The following is a 17829-nucleotide window of genomic DNA, read 5'->3' as shown; positions in this document are numbered from 1 at the left end:
GTACCGAAATTCAGTGTACCCTCCCAATGAAGACACTACTTTCTAAAACTCAAACATTGCCATTAACACAGCAAACTCAGGTAAGTATTATACGATATGAGTTACATTGGATTTAAAAGAACCAAGCAGGAAGAAGAGGGAACCGTTCTCTTACATTTTGTTCACTGAAACAGTGGGCATTGTTAGTCTTTTAAAAATGAAGTATTTAAATCACACACCTCATGTGTAAAGTCTTTACTATTTCTTGAGACCTACCGGGTATGGACAGACGATCTTTCTTGCACCTACGGAAGATAGGTTCATTTGCTGAACTTCCATTTATTTTTAAGAAAGGTGATACTGCCACCCTTCTTCTCTGCGAGGTTATGATTCAACTTTTAAACACTACCTGATTTTTTCTACTCAGATAGGAGGTTATTGCCAAAAAAACCCACAAGACCCATATCTGCATCTGCATAGAAGGAGAAACTCATATTGGTATACTCATGTGCATAAGTGAAAGTTTGCAATTTTCTCTCTGAGCTTTTTTTAATATTTTATTTGTCCTGTGAACTTTACCTTTAGCAAGGAAAATAATTACTGTAGAGGCTTTTACCTGTGATCCAATCACATTTGGAGAGGGTGCAGTAGACTGCTGCTGCTGTTGATGGTGATGTTGCTGTAGCTGTTGTAGTGGTTGCGGCTGTGGTGTCTGTAGTTTGTTTTCTGACTGTGCCAATGGCTGTATTTGAAACTTACTGTCTGGCTGTTCCTGCTTCACTATCAAATTCTTTCGAAGCTGTTCCACCACTCTTTTCTACCAGATAAACAAAAACAAAACCAGAAATGATGACAGTTATTTAGCTGCACGTATTAGAGAAGACAGTGACACCTAAAGTTACATTTATTTAATGTAAAAAAAGAACTGCTCAAAATCTTAGTGGGATTTCTCCTTTTGGAATTTTAAGTATCGGTGTTATTTAATAGGCACAGCGTCAAAAAAGGCCACAGAGGAGTAGAGCTGCCCAACAGCGTGACCTCACTGTCCTCACAGAAACCCACCCACCAAAATTCAGCCTATTCACAAACTGTGGCAAGACCTCATTAAGCTGCATTCATGTGAGATGCGTTAGCATTCAGATTCCAAGGTTCCTGACTCCTTCAGACACGCACCGCTCCTGACCAGGGACGAAAAAGGACTGCAGGCTGAAGCCTCAGGGCTGACTTCAGGGCAACGGGGATGCCATTTCGTACCAGGCATCGAAACTGAGTGGAGAGATGGCGAGTTTGAGTGCAAAGTGGGGAATGGGAAGGGCATGGATGTGTGTGCTCATTCCATTCAGTTATTATTGTCACCTGAAAGAAAACTAGACAGGGCTGCCTACATGGGAAGGGAACGGCACAGATTTATTTCTCCCAGCTTAAAGGCTTCCTATTGCATTATCGCTTCCACGAAAGTCTAATTATTTAAGAAGGAAATTTCTTCTGGTAGCCATTGTGGATATTCAGACGGTAACGCAACAGATTTAAGAGCAGACCAGGCGACCTGCGGGATAAGATGCCATGTCTCCACACGGGTGATAAGGGCTCACAATTTATGTTCACATTATACTTCGATGTGGACAGGGGTGAAAACACCACGAGACTTTTTTTGCCTTTTGTGGGCATGATAGAAAACAGACATTTTTTCCTACACTCGAGCCACCCCCAAATTAGGAGAGATTAAAAAGATTTAGATAGATACTTAAGTGCCCTTGATCAAGAGCCTATGCGTACTCCGGAACAGTTGTGCAACAAGGTTGGCTTCAGAAGAGGACAATGAAGTCACCAGATGTGGTAGGGGCTCAACTGAGAAAGCTCTAGTGAGGAAACCTCTGCCAGAGGCAGGTGCTGACAGCAGGCTATCCCGAGCAGGTCCACTTACACAGAAAGGAAAAGAAAAAAACTTTCTGACAATATCAAATGTTTCAGTTTTTGTTTTGAAGCACTAGTATTAAGACACAGCACAAAACAGAGAGAGGGAGCTAAAAAAAAAAACAACCAAAACCAATCCAGTTATTTATAACCAACTGAAACAATTTTTTCCCTCAAATTTCTTTCATGCAGGGTTATGAAATTCTGAGCTGATATGATACCTGTTCTCTGCATAGTTCTTGTGGGCATACTGTAGACTTTTGATTCCAAGTATCTTGCTTATGATGAGTTAAAACTGCGTGGTGCCTCACATGCTGAACATGTACCTCTAGCCCAGAAGAAGATAACAAAAGGTGCAGAGTCCCAAACGGGCAGATTTGAGAACTGGAACTTTAAAAAACCAAATAAAACACACAAGCAACAACCCGCCCCCCCCCCCACCCCTGCTTCATAAGGCTGAAATGTGTGAGCTCATGACTGACCTTTTTAGAAAAGACTGAATTCAGTGACTCAGAGGTGTACAGAAGGAGGACTGCCCGGCTTCTGCAAAACCTACAGCCCTGGCTGGGGATGCACGCTCAGCTCTGATGACAAGAGAAACAAAGACCCAGCCTCACCAAAAATTCAGGGAGCTGGTAACGGACAGCAGCGTGAAGGAGCCACGTTATGCTGCACCCAGAAAAGTGCTAAAAGCTGTGAAAGCCTAAAAGCTGTAAATTGTCTGTTCCCTTCTACAACAAGGAGAAAACAATAGGAGCGTAGAAGGCATTTTTCTAATTCAGATATTTTACAGAGTTTTAAATGGCCTGTGTCTATCAGCTCATTCATATATGTAATAACTGAACAATCATTTAAAATTGCTTTCTGAAAAGATCAACCACGTTAACATGCAAACCAAAGTGCCATGTCAGCAAGCAGATACACGAGCTGAAAAAACATTTCCAGAGAGTAACCCGAGGGGGAGGTGAGGAGAACAGAGCAAAGCAGGAGAGGAAATAATGCAACATGCCTATGGAATACCTGCCAAAAAATGGACTGCACAGACACTGCACAGGAGGCTAAAGGATTACTGTACCCGCCGTGAACAGGAAGGGAGGTTTTGTCTTCCACAGCTGCCTGTATGGAATTCAGTGATAATCGTGCTCTTCTACTGATTCCCTAACGGGAGGAAATCAGCAGCAACGGGCCAAGAATTCGTTTCCATCTTGTTCTTTACAATGGGAGGAACATTAGCGAAAGGATTTAAAAAAAAAAAAAAAGAGAGAGAGAGAGAGTGTGCAAGAGGAGAGGGAGAGGCAGGCTGGAGGACTCCTTGGCCATACTGCTCCGGCAGGGCGAGAGCCAGCGAGGACGGGAGCAGGGAGCAGGAGCGAGGTGAGTCACGGTGCTTCACACACTGCCTGTCCCACCCCCGGGCCCAAACATGGGGTGCGGAGCCGCTGAAAAGCAGGGCTGAAGCACAACTTTTATTAGTGCCTTGTGCAAAAACCGAAGCTCAGCACATTTGGCACAAGATGGATAACGTGAGTGGAAAAACGCCGTTGCTCTGGAAGTCTACGCTAGCCTGTTAGAGGCTGCTGAGAGCTGCCTGGCAGCAGCATATCCTGCCATCCATATCCATTATGCAGATATTAAATTGGAACAAACATCTAATGCTTTTAAGATTCAGAGAGTAAAACTGAAGTTTGCAGCGCATGCCAATTGCTTACGCAGTTTATTAATCTGCTTCTACCAACTGTCAGTAAAAATACCACACTGAAACTACAGAAATCATTCCACTCTCTGCAAGACTGCTGGGATCGTCTGTTTGTTGGTAGTTACCAAGTGGGAGACTCCGAACAACGTATTTCTAAGTTGCTTTGCTTAATTAGCACCAGCAGAGGAGACTGTGGGGGCTGCAGGGCCGGAGGCAGGCAGTGCAGCCCTGCACCCCATTCCAGTGCTGCCCGGGGCCGTGCCCCCCTGCCCGGCTCAGCCCCCACTGCGGCGAGGCCGTGCGGCTCAGCCGGCTGGGACCGATGCTCTGTGGCCGCCCCGGCACGTGCCTGCCCGCTGCGATGCCAGCACAGCCTCGTGTCGCAGGGGGTTGAAGGGGAGGGCAGCGTGAGAGAAACTCTTGCCTACCGTCAGACTCGATACTTCATTACAAGTGTATCTGACATTTGTTTCTCATATTTGACTGTTCATAATGCATTTTGAAGGCAGCTTGTGCTGCAGGAAGTACGACGTGCATGACTGGAACATGCCACAGCTGGTATGAAGCCCCAGCTGTGTGCCTCAGAGGCCGAGTGCCAGGGAGACGGAGGTTATCGGAAAGTATCACAGAAGTGTTCAGAAATATTCCTAATTCTTTAAATGTAATCATTGCCATTTTTCCTTCCCACTCTTATTTAAGACGACGTAATTTAATTTTCACTGACAACTTAAAAAATTTAAATTGGGATTGACTCAATCATAAACACATCATCACAAACAGAACAGAATAGTTTTCTGCATGTCAAAGCTCTAACTCGCCCCATATTGCCAAAATAGCTTCTTCTCCAGCAGCACTACAAACGGATGAAAAGCATTTGTCTTTCAAGTTTACTGAATTTTCCTCAAAGCCGAATGCCGATCCTCTCTTTACGTACAGAAGGTGGAAGAAACGAATGATCACATCCTTTCTTCCAAACTGCATTCTCCCCCAAAAGTACCTGCTAGCTCTCGGCAACAGCTACTGTCAGGCTACTTCAAAATCCATTTGCCGAACAGTGCCCCGTAAGCGTAGTACACGACCGCAGAGCTCCTGCTGCCTTGACATCTTTATCACCAGTCTCATCAAGAACCGTTCACACCACCGAGTTCACACAGCCCTAGACATCTCATATGACCCTTTCTTAAAGGTAATAATTGTAATCAATATCGTGACATTTAGTGATACCACCTTCTCATTCATGCCACAGGCCAGATCCTAACACGGCGTTAGAAGATTATTTTGGTTTGATTAAGCAGAAGATCTGCCTCTACATCCTATTGGCCATATGTCCATGTCAAAAGGTGTCTTCTCTGTGCTTATATAAAAAACTATCATGAATATGTTGCTATAAGATAAGGAAGGTCCTTGGAGCAAACTGCAGGCTTAGTAAGGTTTAAGTATAACATTATTAGCTAACTGTGATTTTAATTTTAAGCAATCAAGCAATCAAAGTAGTTCTCAGAGTACAGTGATTTTTAAAATACTAGATCCCTTTTTATGTTTGGTGACACATTTTCTTCATCTGGGGAACACATGCAGAAAAGCACACATACCTCAAGGACGGTCTGCTTTTAAACTTCAAAAATCTATAAAAATTAAAATTTAAAAATAGTCTAAAAATGAGACAGAAGTAAAGTACTAACCAGCCTCGCAATGCACAGTGTTTATATCACAAAACCAAAGCTGATGTGGTTTGAATTGCTTACCCGCTTACTAGTGACCCGCTTTCCTGCTCCACCGATTCTGGGAAGTCAGCTATATTATGGATGCCCTGCTACCTGTTCCCTCCTACAACCAAGAAATTTTCTCTAGGATATGAAAGTTGCCAACTGCTGTGAAGGAAATGGTAAGAGAAAATACGGATTTCAAATAAGCTCCAACTAGGGAGCAGGGAGGATGGAGGGAATTTCACTGCTCTGCAGTCTCCCGTTCCAGCCTCCTTCCCCTCTCCTTCCCAGCCCCAGCCCCTGTTGCTACCCAAAGACAAGTGAAATACCCCTGCTTTTCAACAGAACACAAAGACAGCAAAACTTCTGTGGCAGAAAGAAGCTAAAAGATTGTGGATCCCTGGCACAGTTAGTCTTGGACCTGCGAAGAGGGTGAATTTGGGGAGCGGAATTTAGGAGTGGAAAGAGTACCAGTGAGGAGAGTAAGTGTACGCTCATCTAGTGCTTTAACACAGTATCTCAAATTTAAAAAAGTGAAATCTTATTATAGAAATTGATGACGCAGAATCTACACCAGTGAGGAAAAAAAACCTGTTCTACAAAACAACTTGAATTCCATTGAAAGAACGATCAAAGGACTATAGAAACGTGTTCAGCTATTTCTGTCGTCATCCTAGATTTTTATGAAATTTTGCACTTCTGCCTGTGCCTCATTCATACCCAGATCTTTCCACCAATGAAAAAAATCTAAACAAACTAAATTAGAATTTTATTCCAAGGAAGAAGCATGGTACATTTTTCTACTTCTTAAATGTCATCAAAGCAGCATTAGAATCTTTCAGTCAGCAAAGCCTCTGGGGCAGGGTGCCTGTGTGCGGAATGGGAACACAGCAGTGGGACAGGGAACCACCTCCGCCTCTCACTTAATGCCTGACTGGGCATCATTAACGAAATGTGCACCATTTCCTTTTACAGTTCAAAAACTTTTTTTTTTTTTTTTAAGCATTTGTTAAATACACAGGTATCTAAGCACACCAGCATACCCAGTCAACAGCTGCACTGCCAACACCTGGAGTGTAAAACAATTTAAAAAAAATCTTCATTCCATAAAAATTACTTTGACATTTTGTCAGATAAATACCGTTATGTACCATTGGCATGATGTGAGAAGTACTTTTGCCATTAAAAATGCTGGTAAACTTACTACACTTCATTATATTTTAGACTATTTACAATAATTACTATAGGTGTGATTCTGAAACAAATACACACAGTTCACACATGAACAAGTACTTCAGAAAAGAATGTGGGATTTTTCCTTTATGAGAAACACCGCTTGAAGTTGCTGGAAATCATTCAGAAGTGAATTATGTAAGTTCTGAAAATAATATTCATTCCTTCATTCTTAACGGGGGAGAATGCCTTTTTTTTTTTCCTTAAATATAGCTAGAATTATAAATGAAAATGACCAAAAATAGCTGCTGTGCCATTCTGTTTTATGTGACTTCTTGATTGCTTTATTTTCAGTACCGTGTCTTTTACTGTTTGCAGCACCATCAGACCAATTAATTTTTGGAAGGGAATGTTGTACCGTGAAATGCCTTATGCATCACTGTCTTCTCGTAGAATTTTTAGTCTTGCACAATGTAGGGAACAGAGACTGAACTAGTAGGAGCCACACACATACGTTTTCCTGCAGCTTATGTATTAAAGAAATGTAGTATCTACCTTCTTAGCCCAGTACTTATGTTAATGGAAAGAAACTTGTAAGAACAGCTACAATAATTAAACAATGAAGCAATTAATGAATTGAGAATTAAGTGTGTGACAACAGAACGGGGAAAAACAGTTAAGTGCAGTACTTTGAATGTAATTAAGAAGGAATGGAATGAAAGGAATGAAATTATATTTTTTTAAATTTGACAAGATTTGGAAAGATTTGATTTGGTTTATGTTTTTCTGCTTCCCAGAAACACTTCAGAGTGCAAATACAAACTGGTCAAAGGAGGTGGGGATCACCTCAACATGAAAAGGCTGAAGAAATGAAAAAATTAAACTGCTGACTACCACGGAAAAAGTGCTCTTTTTAATTTTATCTTGCCCATCTCCGTATTGTTTCACCTCCATTTGTCTATTTCGGGGGTTATCTCTTGGGGGGGGGGGGGGGGGGCGGGGGAAGCCACCTAGATTGTGCAGAATGAAACAAGGGTTCTTTTGCACTTCAACATAAAGTATGTTTCTATGATCTCTGACTGAACCTAGTTTTCCAGAAGTGTATAAGGTGGTCTTGTAAAATCTGTCATGGACCGAAGCTTAGGATACAAAATCTTAGCACAGAAAATACTGTGGATTATTATTCCTGTGCAGGAGAATACACAGGGACAACCAGCCCCATGAGAAAGCCATTCACATCTATACGTGGTAGCCAGTTCCCTCTGCCAGGGCAATCCTGCTGCTTCTCTTCCTCTACCTCTGATTTACCTCCTAATGTGGCATCCTTTAAACTGAATTTGTCTGAATTAAGCAAGCGCAGTAGAGCAATTCGAATCAGTACACTTATTTCACATTTTAGAAACAATCAGCCTAAATAGAAGTCTATTTTCTAATCTGGTAACACTTCATCTTTTTGAATAGCCCAAGTGGAAAGGATAGTCATCAAGTAATTTCACAGCGTACTACTGCACAGTAGCACAGTCCCTTGGCTAAAAATGAATCAGCTTCAGCAGAATTCTTGTGCATCCTACAGCTATTCTCACGACTGAATCACACCTCCTCTCCTCCTCATGAAAGGAGACACACACAGTTCACGCTCATGCACTTCACACATGATCAGAAGTATCAAGCAAGATGACTGGTTTTATTTCACCCAGAATGCAAACTTGTTCTTTTGTGAACAGAAAGTTCTGGAAGCTCTAACTGCATCGTACAACCACCTGTTGATTGCCCTGATGCTGTTAACAGCAGCTATCATTTCATTTCCACACTCGCATTACCAACACCACAAACTAACAGTGGCAGGAAGGCTTTTTCCCTATGTTGTCAACCAAACACTGTTTAGCACCAATTCAATTAAAAGCCATCACTAACAACATCACATCGCAATTCACTGTTGGCCTCCACTTCACAGGCAGAATGAGTTCTCGGAGCAAAACGTCATGGTTTCACCTCACTCAAACGAGAGATTTTCTCTCCTTCCTAGTCCCTCAAACAGTGTATCAAATACAGATGTTCTGTCCAGCTAAATATACCTGCTGTACTATTCTCTTTAGTTAACCGAGCGTGATCAAAACAACAAGAAATGCCTGCTTCACAGAGTAGACATCAAATTAAATCACTGCAGAAGACCCACATTGCTGGTCTTCAGTTGTATCAAGGTCTGTGCATCAAAAAACCCAAACCAACAGTTCCTCCGTGGCCTCCTGATTTAAATGGCACGGGGAGGGGATCTTTGCCCCTCTGCTTATTCATCCCAGCACTAAAAAGCGCCTCATAACTGAGGCCAAAACTACTCAACAACTGAAGATTCGGTGAACCTCCACCTCTCTTAAAAACGCCCAGGGTCAGGCACTTTGCCAAAAGAACGGAAAACTACCTTTTTTTCACAAGGGATGCAGACCTACCGGCGACAGTTCAAAGGAAACCCACAAACACAGTCAAGGACCCAACACACAGCGCCGTGTGATACGAGGCCCACTGAGCCTCAGCTCGTCCCCCTTGCTGGGAGGGAACTTCTCACTGAGAACAGAGTTTTATACACAGGAAAGAAATCTGATGACGAGAGGGGGTTTAGTTTCTCTGAGAAATATAAAACGATGATTCTGTAGCTGCAAGTTGAAGGCAGACAAATTCAGCCTTGAAATAAGACGCAGGGATGGTTAAATGCTGAACAGCCTAACACGAGATGTAACGGCCTGACGCGGCTTGAACTCGCCAGGACGAGGTGATACAGCTCTCCAAAGGAAACACTTACCCCAAGTTTTGGAGGAGATTGTATCATACACGTGAGGGGGAGAGGGCTCTGGGAAGCCTCTGCTCATTCTCACCCCTCACCAGGGACAGTGCCCGCGCCAGTGCTGGTCCCAGCACACTTCTCCAGCACCGAAACTCTGCACAAAGACAGACTTTACTCTTCAGAATTTTAATATGTCCAGAGGCACAAATAACCAGATATACTCAAGGCTGTTTTTTCACCTTCCTCTGAAAGACAAAGTATTTGCCACAGCTAGAGAAAAGCAGCTAAACAAAGCAAATTTATCTTCTTCTTTTGATACCTTTTATTGTATGTCTTCTTTGCGTACTTAGATTCTTACTGATTTTAGACTTGGAATGGATAAAAAATATGTCCCCAGGTCAGACTTGCTGGGCTGTTGTTTTTTCCCTTCCACTGCAATGCAGGATGTGGACTGCCTGCTAGGATTAGCTGGGCAAATTTCCCCTAATCAACCTGCTGACATTGCAAGGGCCTTCAGAATCGCTGGCAGCCCAACCCACCACCTGTTTTCTGGAACAGAAAGATGTGGAAGACAAAAACTTAGTACACCGATAACCAAACCGTCCTAGTCTCCCTGAAGTCAGAAGACGTCACACTAGGGTACCAAGGTAGAATATAACAGTCTCCAACATGCAGGAAATTGAACCGTTTAATCTCTTTGTCCTTTTTGGATTTGACATGCGGTGTCTTCCTTCTACTTCCTACATGCAGTTTCACGACTACAGTTTATCAGTATTCTTGTGAAAGAAAAAAACCCCACCTGTGTGCTAGATGAAAGACAAAAAAACATTTTATGAACATGTTTAGACTTCAACAGATGTACATAGTACCTAAGTTAATTAACAGGATCAGACACTAGTATCTAATCTCAAACTATGTACGTAATTTCAAATTTTGGTTAGTTCCTGGAATGTGAACCCAGTAGCTGTCACTGCTCCCACCACAACTCTTCTTTATGAAAGCTTAATTCCTTGGTATCAAAATGCCTTCGGATGGTGCCATCACTTCATCCTGCAAGCTAACAGTTGCACGAGGCACAGACATGAAGAAGCCACGCAAGAAACACGGAGATCTTTCTGGCATTGATGGACACCTCACAGGAAAATGCATGTGAGACCTGTTATATCAATATGGACAATATCCGGCATGAAAAAAAAAAACAAAACTAAAAAAGACCACATAAGGGAATGTAAACATTCCTATCCGTAAGTTCGTACTACTTTTTCACAGTGTGCTTGCTTGTTTGACAGTTATACTGTCATAATTTTAGACTGTTAAACCTCTGCTCTAGGGTTTATAAAAGATCAGAGCACTTGTCACTCTCAGTGCAGGTAGAGGGAGATAGAGTGGTTGAGCAGTTCATTCTTCTTTCTAATTACACTCCATTAACCTTCCACATGAGAGCTCCCCTGTGCTTTCATACCAGCAGCACCAACTGGCTGTGTTTGATAAGGCTCAGCAGAGTCTGCAAGACCAGCACGTGTAACTAACGGAACACTTCAGCACTGCAGACGTAGCAGAAGCTGGGCTGAAGCTCTGTTACGGAGCCACAGCCGTATTCAGCTAAATTACACAGCGCCGGACACCAGCCTCACCCTACCCACTCCCCTCACAACTCCGCTCCTTGAACTTCATAGATACATCATCTAGCATTTGAAAGCCAAATGCAGAACTAGGGCATTATTCACTGCAGGGAATGGAACAGTTACCATGCTTTCACCTCACTGCAGAGACCTGCCAAGAGAAATGCACTTAGAGCATTAAAGCGTGCAGGGCAATAGAAAAGAAGTTGCCGTTACATTATAATTAGATCACGTTAACATATGCGACCGGAGTACAGAGAAGGAAAATTACTTTCAAAATTCAAATCTTTTTTTAAATGCACTTTCAGTATCTGGGGTTGTTTGTTGTATGTTCCGAAGACCACACTGTTAACAAACAGCATTGTATTTATCTATAACCTTCTCAACAGTGACCACATAAATGATAGGCTTTTCTAAAAAGAGAGACTTCTTCGATTAATAATGTATTCTATGGGAGTTTTAAACTCAGTGCCAGGAAAGCTATTTTCCATGTGCACGAAGGTAGATTAGCATTTGTGTATACTGAGTAACAGTGTCGGCACATGCTTACACAGATAAAAGGGAAACAAATTTGGAAGGCGGGATTGTAAACAATCTGGAACAGAATCCAAATTATTTAAAAAATAAATGAAACACTACAAAATCTGCACTTTCAAATGATGTTTTATACTATGTGTTGGCATTTTTAACTGTTTCAAATGACTTCACAACATAAAGTTGTATACGGAACTGGCCTGTGTTAAAATGAGTGATGGTGATACCCTTTTTGCTATTACCTCCCTCATCCTTTCCCATCCCTCTCCTGTTTAACGTACTGTGATACTCGCATCTGCACGTGTCTCCATAAACAAACAAACTCACTTTTCTTCTCCAGAAAGTTTCCCAGGCTTCAGCTCATATTTTAAAATTATCTGATGTTTTCTAGGTCTTAGTAACTTTTTGAAGGGTCTGAAACAGGATGCTTGTGCTACAAGCCATGCTATGAATCCAGCACCGTCCTTGTCCAGAATGGTATGGGAATTTCACATGCGAATTCTGGTGGATGTTGTCCAAGATCCCCTCCAGTACAAAGGAAGCCGAGGTGGCCTTCTCTTAACACAGAAAGGTAAGCACTGCTACGGAACGCGCCTGTAGTACCCTGAGGAGACTTGGTTTTCAGAGTGATCATTAAAGACCTTTAACATACGACCCACCTACTACATCTAAGTAATTTTCTAATAGATTCTAATAGATTTTGGACCTCCCTTCCCAAATTTCCTTATATTTAATCTAAAGATGCCAATTCAGCCTTTAATGCCATTTAACTTGTGCCATCTAAGCCTATAATAGATGACATAAATTCAGAATTTGTGGATGTGACTGAACACAGCGATTCCAAAACAGTCAAGCTGAGGTTGCCTCAGGAAAGCTGAGCAGCCAGAGGACAGTCAGTTCCTCCCTCTAAGACAGGCAAACAAGTGCAAACACAAGCCCCTTTGTAATGGGAATTACTGGGATGAACGTTGTCGCTGGGATGCATATGGTATCAACAAAGACACAAGTTTTGTCAGATACAATTTCTCTACTAAAGATGACGTTCACTCTCAAACATAATAAATCTGAAACAAACGTGATTAGGACATAGAATAAAATTATCTAAAGCGTCCATATCTCTTGTTCTGTAAAAGTGTATCTATAGTGTTTCAGTGCTGTGAGGCATTGAGCTGGCGTTAAAATCTGTCAGGACAGTCAGGACAGCAGTGTTACGGGTGGCAGAACCACATTTTGGTGCCACGCTTAGCTCTTAATTCTGTAAAAAAGAATTCTCAATTTATGTACACATGAACTGTATTTAATGACACTATAATTTGCTCCCTCACCTTTTCTGGAGTGCATACTAGAATGATGACTGAAAGCTCCAAAATTCCTGGCTGTAAGTACTGAGAACTGGAACTGCTTTCAGAACACAGCACTGCAGAGGTGCTACCGCTTCCCCCAGCAGCCCCGGCCCTCGCGGCTAACGCCATGCGGAACACTGCCTTCTGACATGCGGGCCACGCTCGCCTCTAAAGGATGCAACACTGCAGCTGATGGCACCTTTTTTAACTAATCACGTGAGAAATGTGCCTCTTCCCAACTTTTGGGTAATGTTTGTTCTTTTCCCAACACCTCTTAGAAAGTATTTCAGAAGGAAATATTTTGCTCTGGCTCATCACTCTCTTTTTACAGAAGACGAGCAGAAATGATGCAAGCACCTTCCTTTTTCATTCTGTCAGCAAAGAAGATCTCTTGAGGGTTTTGGTGGGCCATGAGGTGGGTGAACAAATCTTTTAACCTAGCCCATACAGATACAGGCAGTCTGGTGAAGGACACCTGGAACAGAATTGCTGAGGTTCTTTAACCTGTCATCGTAATAACCCTTGAGGACTGAGGGACTCACAAATACAAATATGAAAACCTCATTTTAAACGGTGGGAAAAGGGTCCCAGTGCAACTGGCTAGAACTCTCTATATTTTGTTTTTTCAGGGGGGGATTATTTTTGTTAGTAGTATTTTGTTAAAACTTTTAAAGACAGACTGTAAATGCTATAGAAGTAAAATGAACTCTGAAGAGCCTTTTATGAATTTCTATAATTCTCCAAGGAGTTCTCCGTCAAAGAGAGGTAAGAAATAGAAAATGAGCTCTCTTGTAATTCCTCTTTATGCAATACTGAACATATATAATAAGCGTGTTTTTAGAGGAGACCAAGATTTCTTCTTTGCTTCTGCAGGCCTGCACAAGATTTAAAAGGCAAATTGACCTTTTTTTTTTAAAAAAAAGGATTAAACAAAAACTACTGTATATTTCCATCACATAATGAAGTGCAAGTTCTTTTTCCACACCATATGCTTGACTTGCTTCCTCTTGCAGAGAACATACAATGTACTGCTAGATGAACACATTTCATGCTACAAACTGGTCTGACCAGCTAAACCTGCACTCAGAGGTATCAGTCTTAGTGAAACTCAAAGTATTATTTCATTGGCCCTCACTCAGCATTTCTTGCGTGACAATTCAGCTGTGAATATGTTTGGAAGCATTAGCTCAGAATGCACAGACTTCTAAAAACAGCACTGGCATGTGTCTCTTGAGTATCTCTAAAAACACCTATCACACCTGCCTCTAAGAGCTGTAAATCACAAAGCGGTAGTTTTCCTCCCCATGGTTTCGCACTGATGGATTTTTTTTATTATTATTATTATTTTTAAAGGAAACACATGTTGTGCTGTTGAGAAAGGCTGAAAGATTATAGAAACCTAGCAACTGAAACACGGCCCTTAGAGCAAGCCATCTTGCTTTGTGTCCTCAGGTCTGGTAACTTTGCTCCTACTGGGATCTCAAGCTCCGTTATTAACCGAGAGAACTACCTTAAAGCTGCACCGTCTTTGCAACTAGAAGCTAATTAAAGTTTCATACACATAACACATACCCTTGTAAATTCCAGTCCATAAAAATAAGCTGTTGCATAACCCTCCTTCTTGGATAACCTCCACAAAATGAGAAGCAGAAGGGGGGCTTCAACGTTAAGGAGCAGGTTCTGTGGGCTCTGAGGTGTGTGTGTGGGGGGGGGGGGGGGGCATTAGAGGAAAATATGCAGCTGAGAGAACATTTCCCCTCATATTACCTCCAAATAAACCAAACTGATGCTGAAATGCGGGGGTGCTTCAGGGAAAAAGGCTTCAGGGAAAAAAGCTTCAGGGTTTCTCGCTGTTTTCTAACAAATACGATGGGGCACATATTTAAGAAAATATGGCACATTTATTTGTTCGTTTTGATAAAACCATCCTCTATTGTATTTCATCTGGAGTTAGGGCTGGATATAAGCACCGGAAAAAGGCTTTGAAAAGATCTATACTACACACGCACACACTTAGATCAGTAAATACATGCAAGGGCATGTAAGTAACTAGTGATCTAACGTTACTCTAAAAAAAGAAAGGCCATGACCAAAGGCTGAGAAAATATTAATGAATTTATATGAATTAATGAAAATGATAAAAACATCAATGTGTGCTAGGTGTTGCAGCAGTAAAATAAAATAGCGTGCAAACAGAAATACTCAGCTCTGCGCTGTATGGGCAGTACTCATTACGAGCAGAGTAGGATTTTCATCGTAATTGCTTGGAGGATTATATAAATATGTTTGTATCAAAAACACACTTAATCCAAAACATGTTTGTCAGTTTGCACAGGAAGACAGTCAAGCTGTCATTGACTGCAAGGAAGCTCAGAAGAAAACAAAAAAGCTCTGAAAAAAATAATTATCAGGAAAACATAGGAGTAAGACAAAACAGGTTGGCACAAGCAAAGGGCACTCACAGACAATGCAAAGCTGAACTGAAAAGTAGTGAAGTCTGACAAGCAAAAATTAGTCCTTTCTCACTGGCAGGCAAGGCTCGCAGGAGAAAGTGTTGTATTTTATCAGATTGACTTGGAAAAAAGGGCATGCTTCTGGTCAAGCCTCTCTGGAAGTCCCGTCTCCCTGCCACATCGCGCCCAGAGGGATGTCTAAGGTGACACAAGTAGCGCAGGGCGTACTCTGAGATTTTTTTCAGGGTATTAGAAATAACTATCTCATTGCAGAAAGTCAGTCCACACTTCATATACACATATGCAAAGACTGACTGTGCTCGCTGTAACCCCACAGATCCACATTCTTAACTGTTTTCCTCTTTTGTTTCCCCAACTGGCAGGTTGCACAATTAGCTTGTACGCTCTGCAGGCCAAAAACCTAGCCTCCAAAAATCTTTTTAAATATTTCATGTGTACTAGTACTATGTAAATAGTAATAATAATTCAGTGGCCTTTTCCTGCTCTGTATTTCGGATGTATTTATTACGAGCTAGACAAATAATGCAGGATTGTAGCATTCTGCCTCCACATTCCTCATCTTCCTCTTCCAGTTTACCAGAGCAATGACGAAAGAGGAGTTTTTGCTCCAAGCCTTTAACACTTTCAGCACGGATTCTCACACTGCGTAGCTCTCCAAACTGGAGGATCCAGGGGTAGAAACCGATTTCCTCAATCAATTTAAAGACGACCAGAAGCCTGGCCAGTGACCCACGTTGCTGGAGGAGCTGCACCAGCAGCGGAGGCTATACAAGCTGCTTTTAGGCCAGCAACAGCCTGCTCAGCATGAACAGACTGTACTAAGATTTTTCTCCCACACACAAAACCAAACTGTTCCTGTGCCCCCTTTGTGCTGACGGAGCCTGTCTCTCGGCTGATGAGCAAGTTGCTATTTAGAAAATAATTTCTCAACCTATTTTGGATATCCACAATCATGTACAATTGGCTGCCCTGGTTAGTATTCAGCGGTGATTTCAAAGGTTCTTTGTCCTGGGAAGGAGATACGACCGTTCGCCAGCATGCCAGCAGAACTGCTGAGTACACAGCTGGAGCCTACGTGGGGGAAGGGAAACGGGGTCTGATTTTGCAATTCTATCTGTTAAATCCGTACAGCTTTGAAGAATGATCATTTGGCATTTCTACTATTTTGCGACTGCAAACTTCTAACACGTTTGCCAGAATTATTTGGCTTTTTTTTCTTGCAAGAGGATAGAGGATCAGTGTAGAGAAATGTTAAGCCACATGTACGTGCTACATAATTGGTTCTTTCAGCCCCTTGCCGAGCAAATGATTTGCAGTAACATGCTCTGCACCTCCTCACTAGTTAGAAGCTCAATCCAAGACAAATATATCAAGAAAAGATAGAGAGGAAAAAGCTGTGGACAAGAATAACCGCACAAGCTTGGCTTTGTCATGACGCTCACATTTTTCCTATTACCCAGCTGCTAGATATTCAAGAGAAAACAGAGTGTACTACAACAACTGTTACAACAGGCCACAAGAGCATAAAAGCAGTAAGAAACCTTTCTGTTTGGCTCTTCACAGGGCTCTCACTTGTACTAGGAAAACGTCACTTTGATGCCCTGTTTGCATTCCATTTCCAACAACAAGGAGGAGGATGGAGGTCTCCAGTTTCTATGACAACCCAGATGGGCCACAATACAAGATACTTACAAATGTTCGACTGCGGGGATGCCAGATCAAATTAAGCTAGAGTTTACACTACTTCAGAGAAACTAAAATGAAAGAAAAAACCCAAACAAAACATGAACGTCAAAGAAAGGATGACATTTCCTCAGCACATTCCAAAAGATTTCTGAAAGTAGATGATAAAGAAAGGAAGGATTTTTCTCTACAAAAATAAATAATAATAATGTCAACACAAACAAACTGAAACCCTCATTTACATGAGTAAATGTTTTCATTAAAACTAGACTACTGGAAAATTACCATCAGACATTAAAAGCAAAAAACAGGTCCCAAACCCAACACGATTTTATTAATTTATTTAACTCATGAACTGGCTAATTTGTTGTCCCACTGTTTTGTATGGCTTGTTTAACGCCATGAATTATATTTTGTGATAGTTCTTTTGCTGCTCTTTACCCCTGATCTGGTCTTCTATGACATTTTGCAAAAGACTCTCAGATGTAGAAAACACTCCATAATTCTGCCTGAAGAAGGGAAATTAGTGACAGCAAGATATTTTAGTATCTCTGCGAACTGTGAACACATTTCAGGTGTGTTCTTAGTAACTCAACTGGTCAGTTGTTGAAAAGCTGAGGTGAGCTTTCTTCTCCATGGATTGACTCCGTGTTGGGAAGGCAGGTAACACAAGTAAAACACCTCCTGAAGGAACACCTGTGAAAGCTTTCTGTAAGCTTTTCAGATGTGACATACACAGATGTGGTTCCCAAAACAAACCTAGCTAAAGAATTTCTTAATAAATGTGCATTTTAAGGCACATTATTTTGAAAACGTGTGTTTTTTAAAACTTCTGATGCTGGCTAGGTATTGCCTTTCTTTTTAGCCACTGTCCTATTTCAAGTTACTCTCTTTTCTTTCTTACAACTTAATCACCAAGTAGTTAA

The 17829-nt window shown here is 41.7% G+C and overlaps 1 protein-coding gene across 11 annotated transcripts in view; it reads right to left on the bottom strand.

Annotated features, from left to right (window-relative positions):
- PHF21A (PHD finger protein 21A) overlaps positions 1-17829 on the bottom strand; it is a 132746-nt gene that overhangs the window by 26880 nt on the left and 88037 nt on the right. For all 11 annotated transcript variants that reach the window (XM_055716996.1, XM_055716999.1, XM_055716997.1 and 8 more), the window contains one exon: positions 596-796. In XM_055716996.1, the coding sequence (XP_055572971.1) occupies positions 596-796 (201 nt within the window). The remainder of the gene's footprint in view (positions 1-595; positions 797-17829) is intronic.

This window comes from Falco cherrug, chromosome 7 (genome assembly GCF_023634085.1).
Source record: "Falco cherrug isolate bFalChe1 chromosome 7, bFalChe1.pri, whole genome shotgun sequence".
In the NCBI taxonomy this organism is placed as follows: Eukaryota; Metazoa; Chordata; class Aves; order Falconiformes; family Falconidae; genus Falco; species Falco cherrug.
The sequence above is the reverse complement of the archived record's forward strand: the minus strand, read 5'-3'. Positions and strand labels throughout refer to the sequence as shown.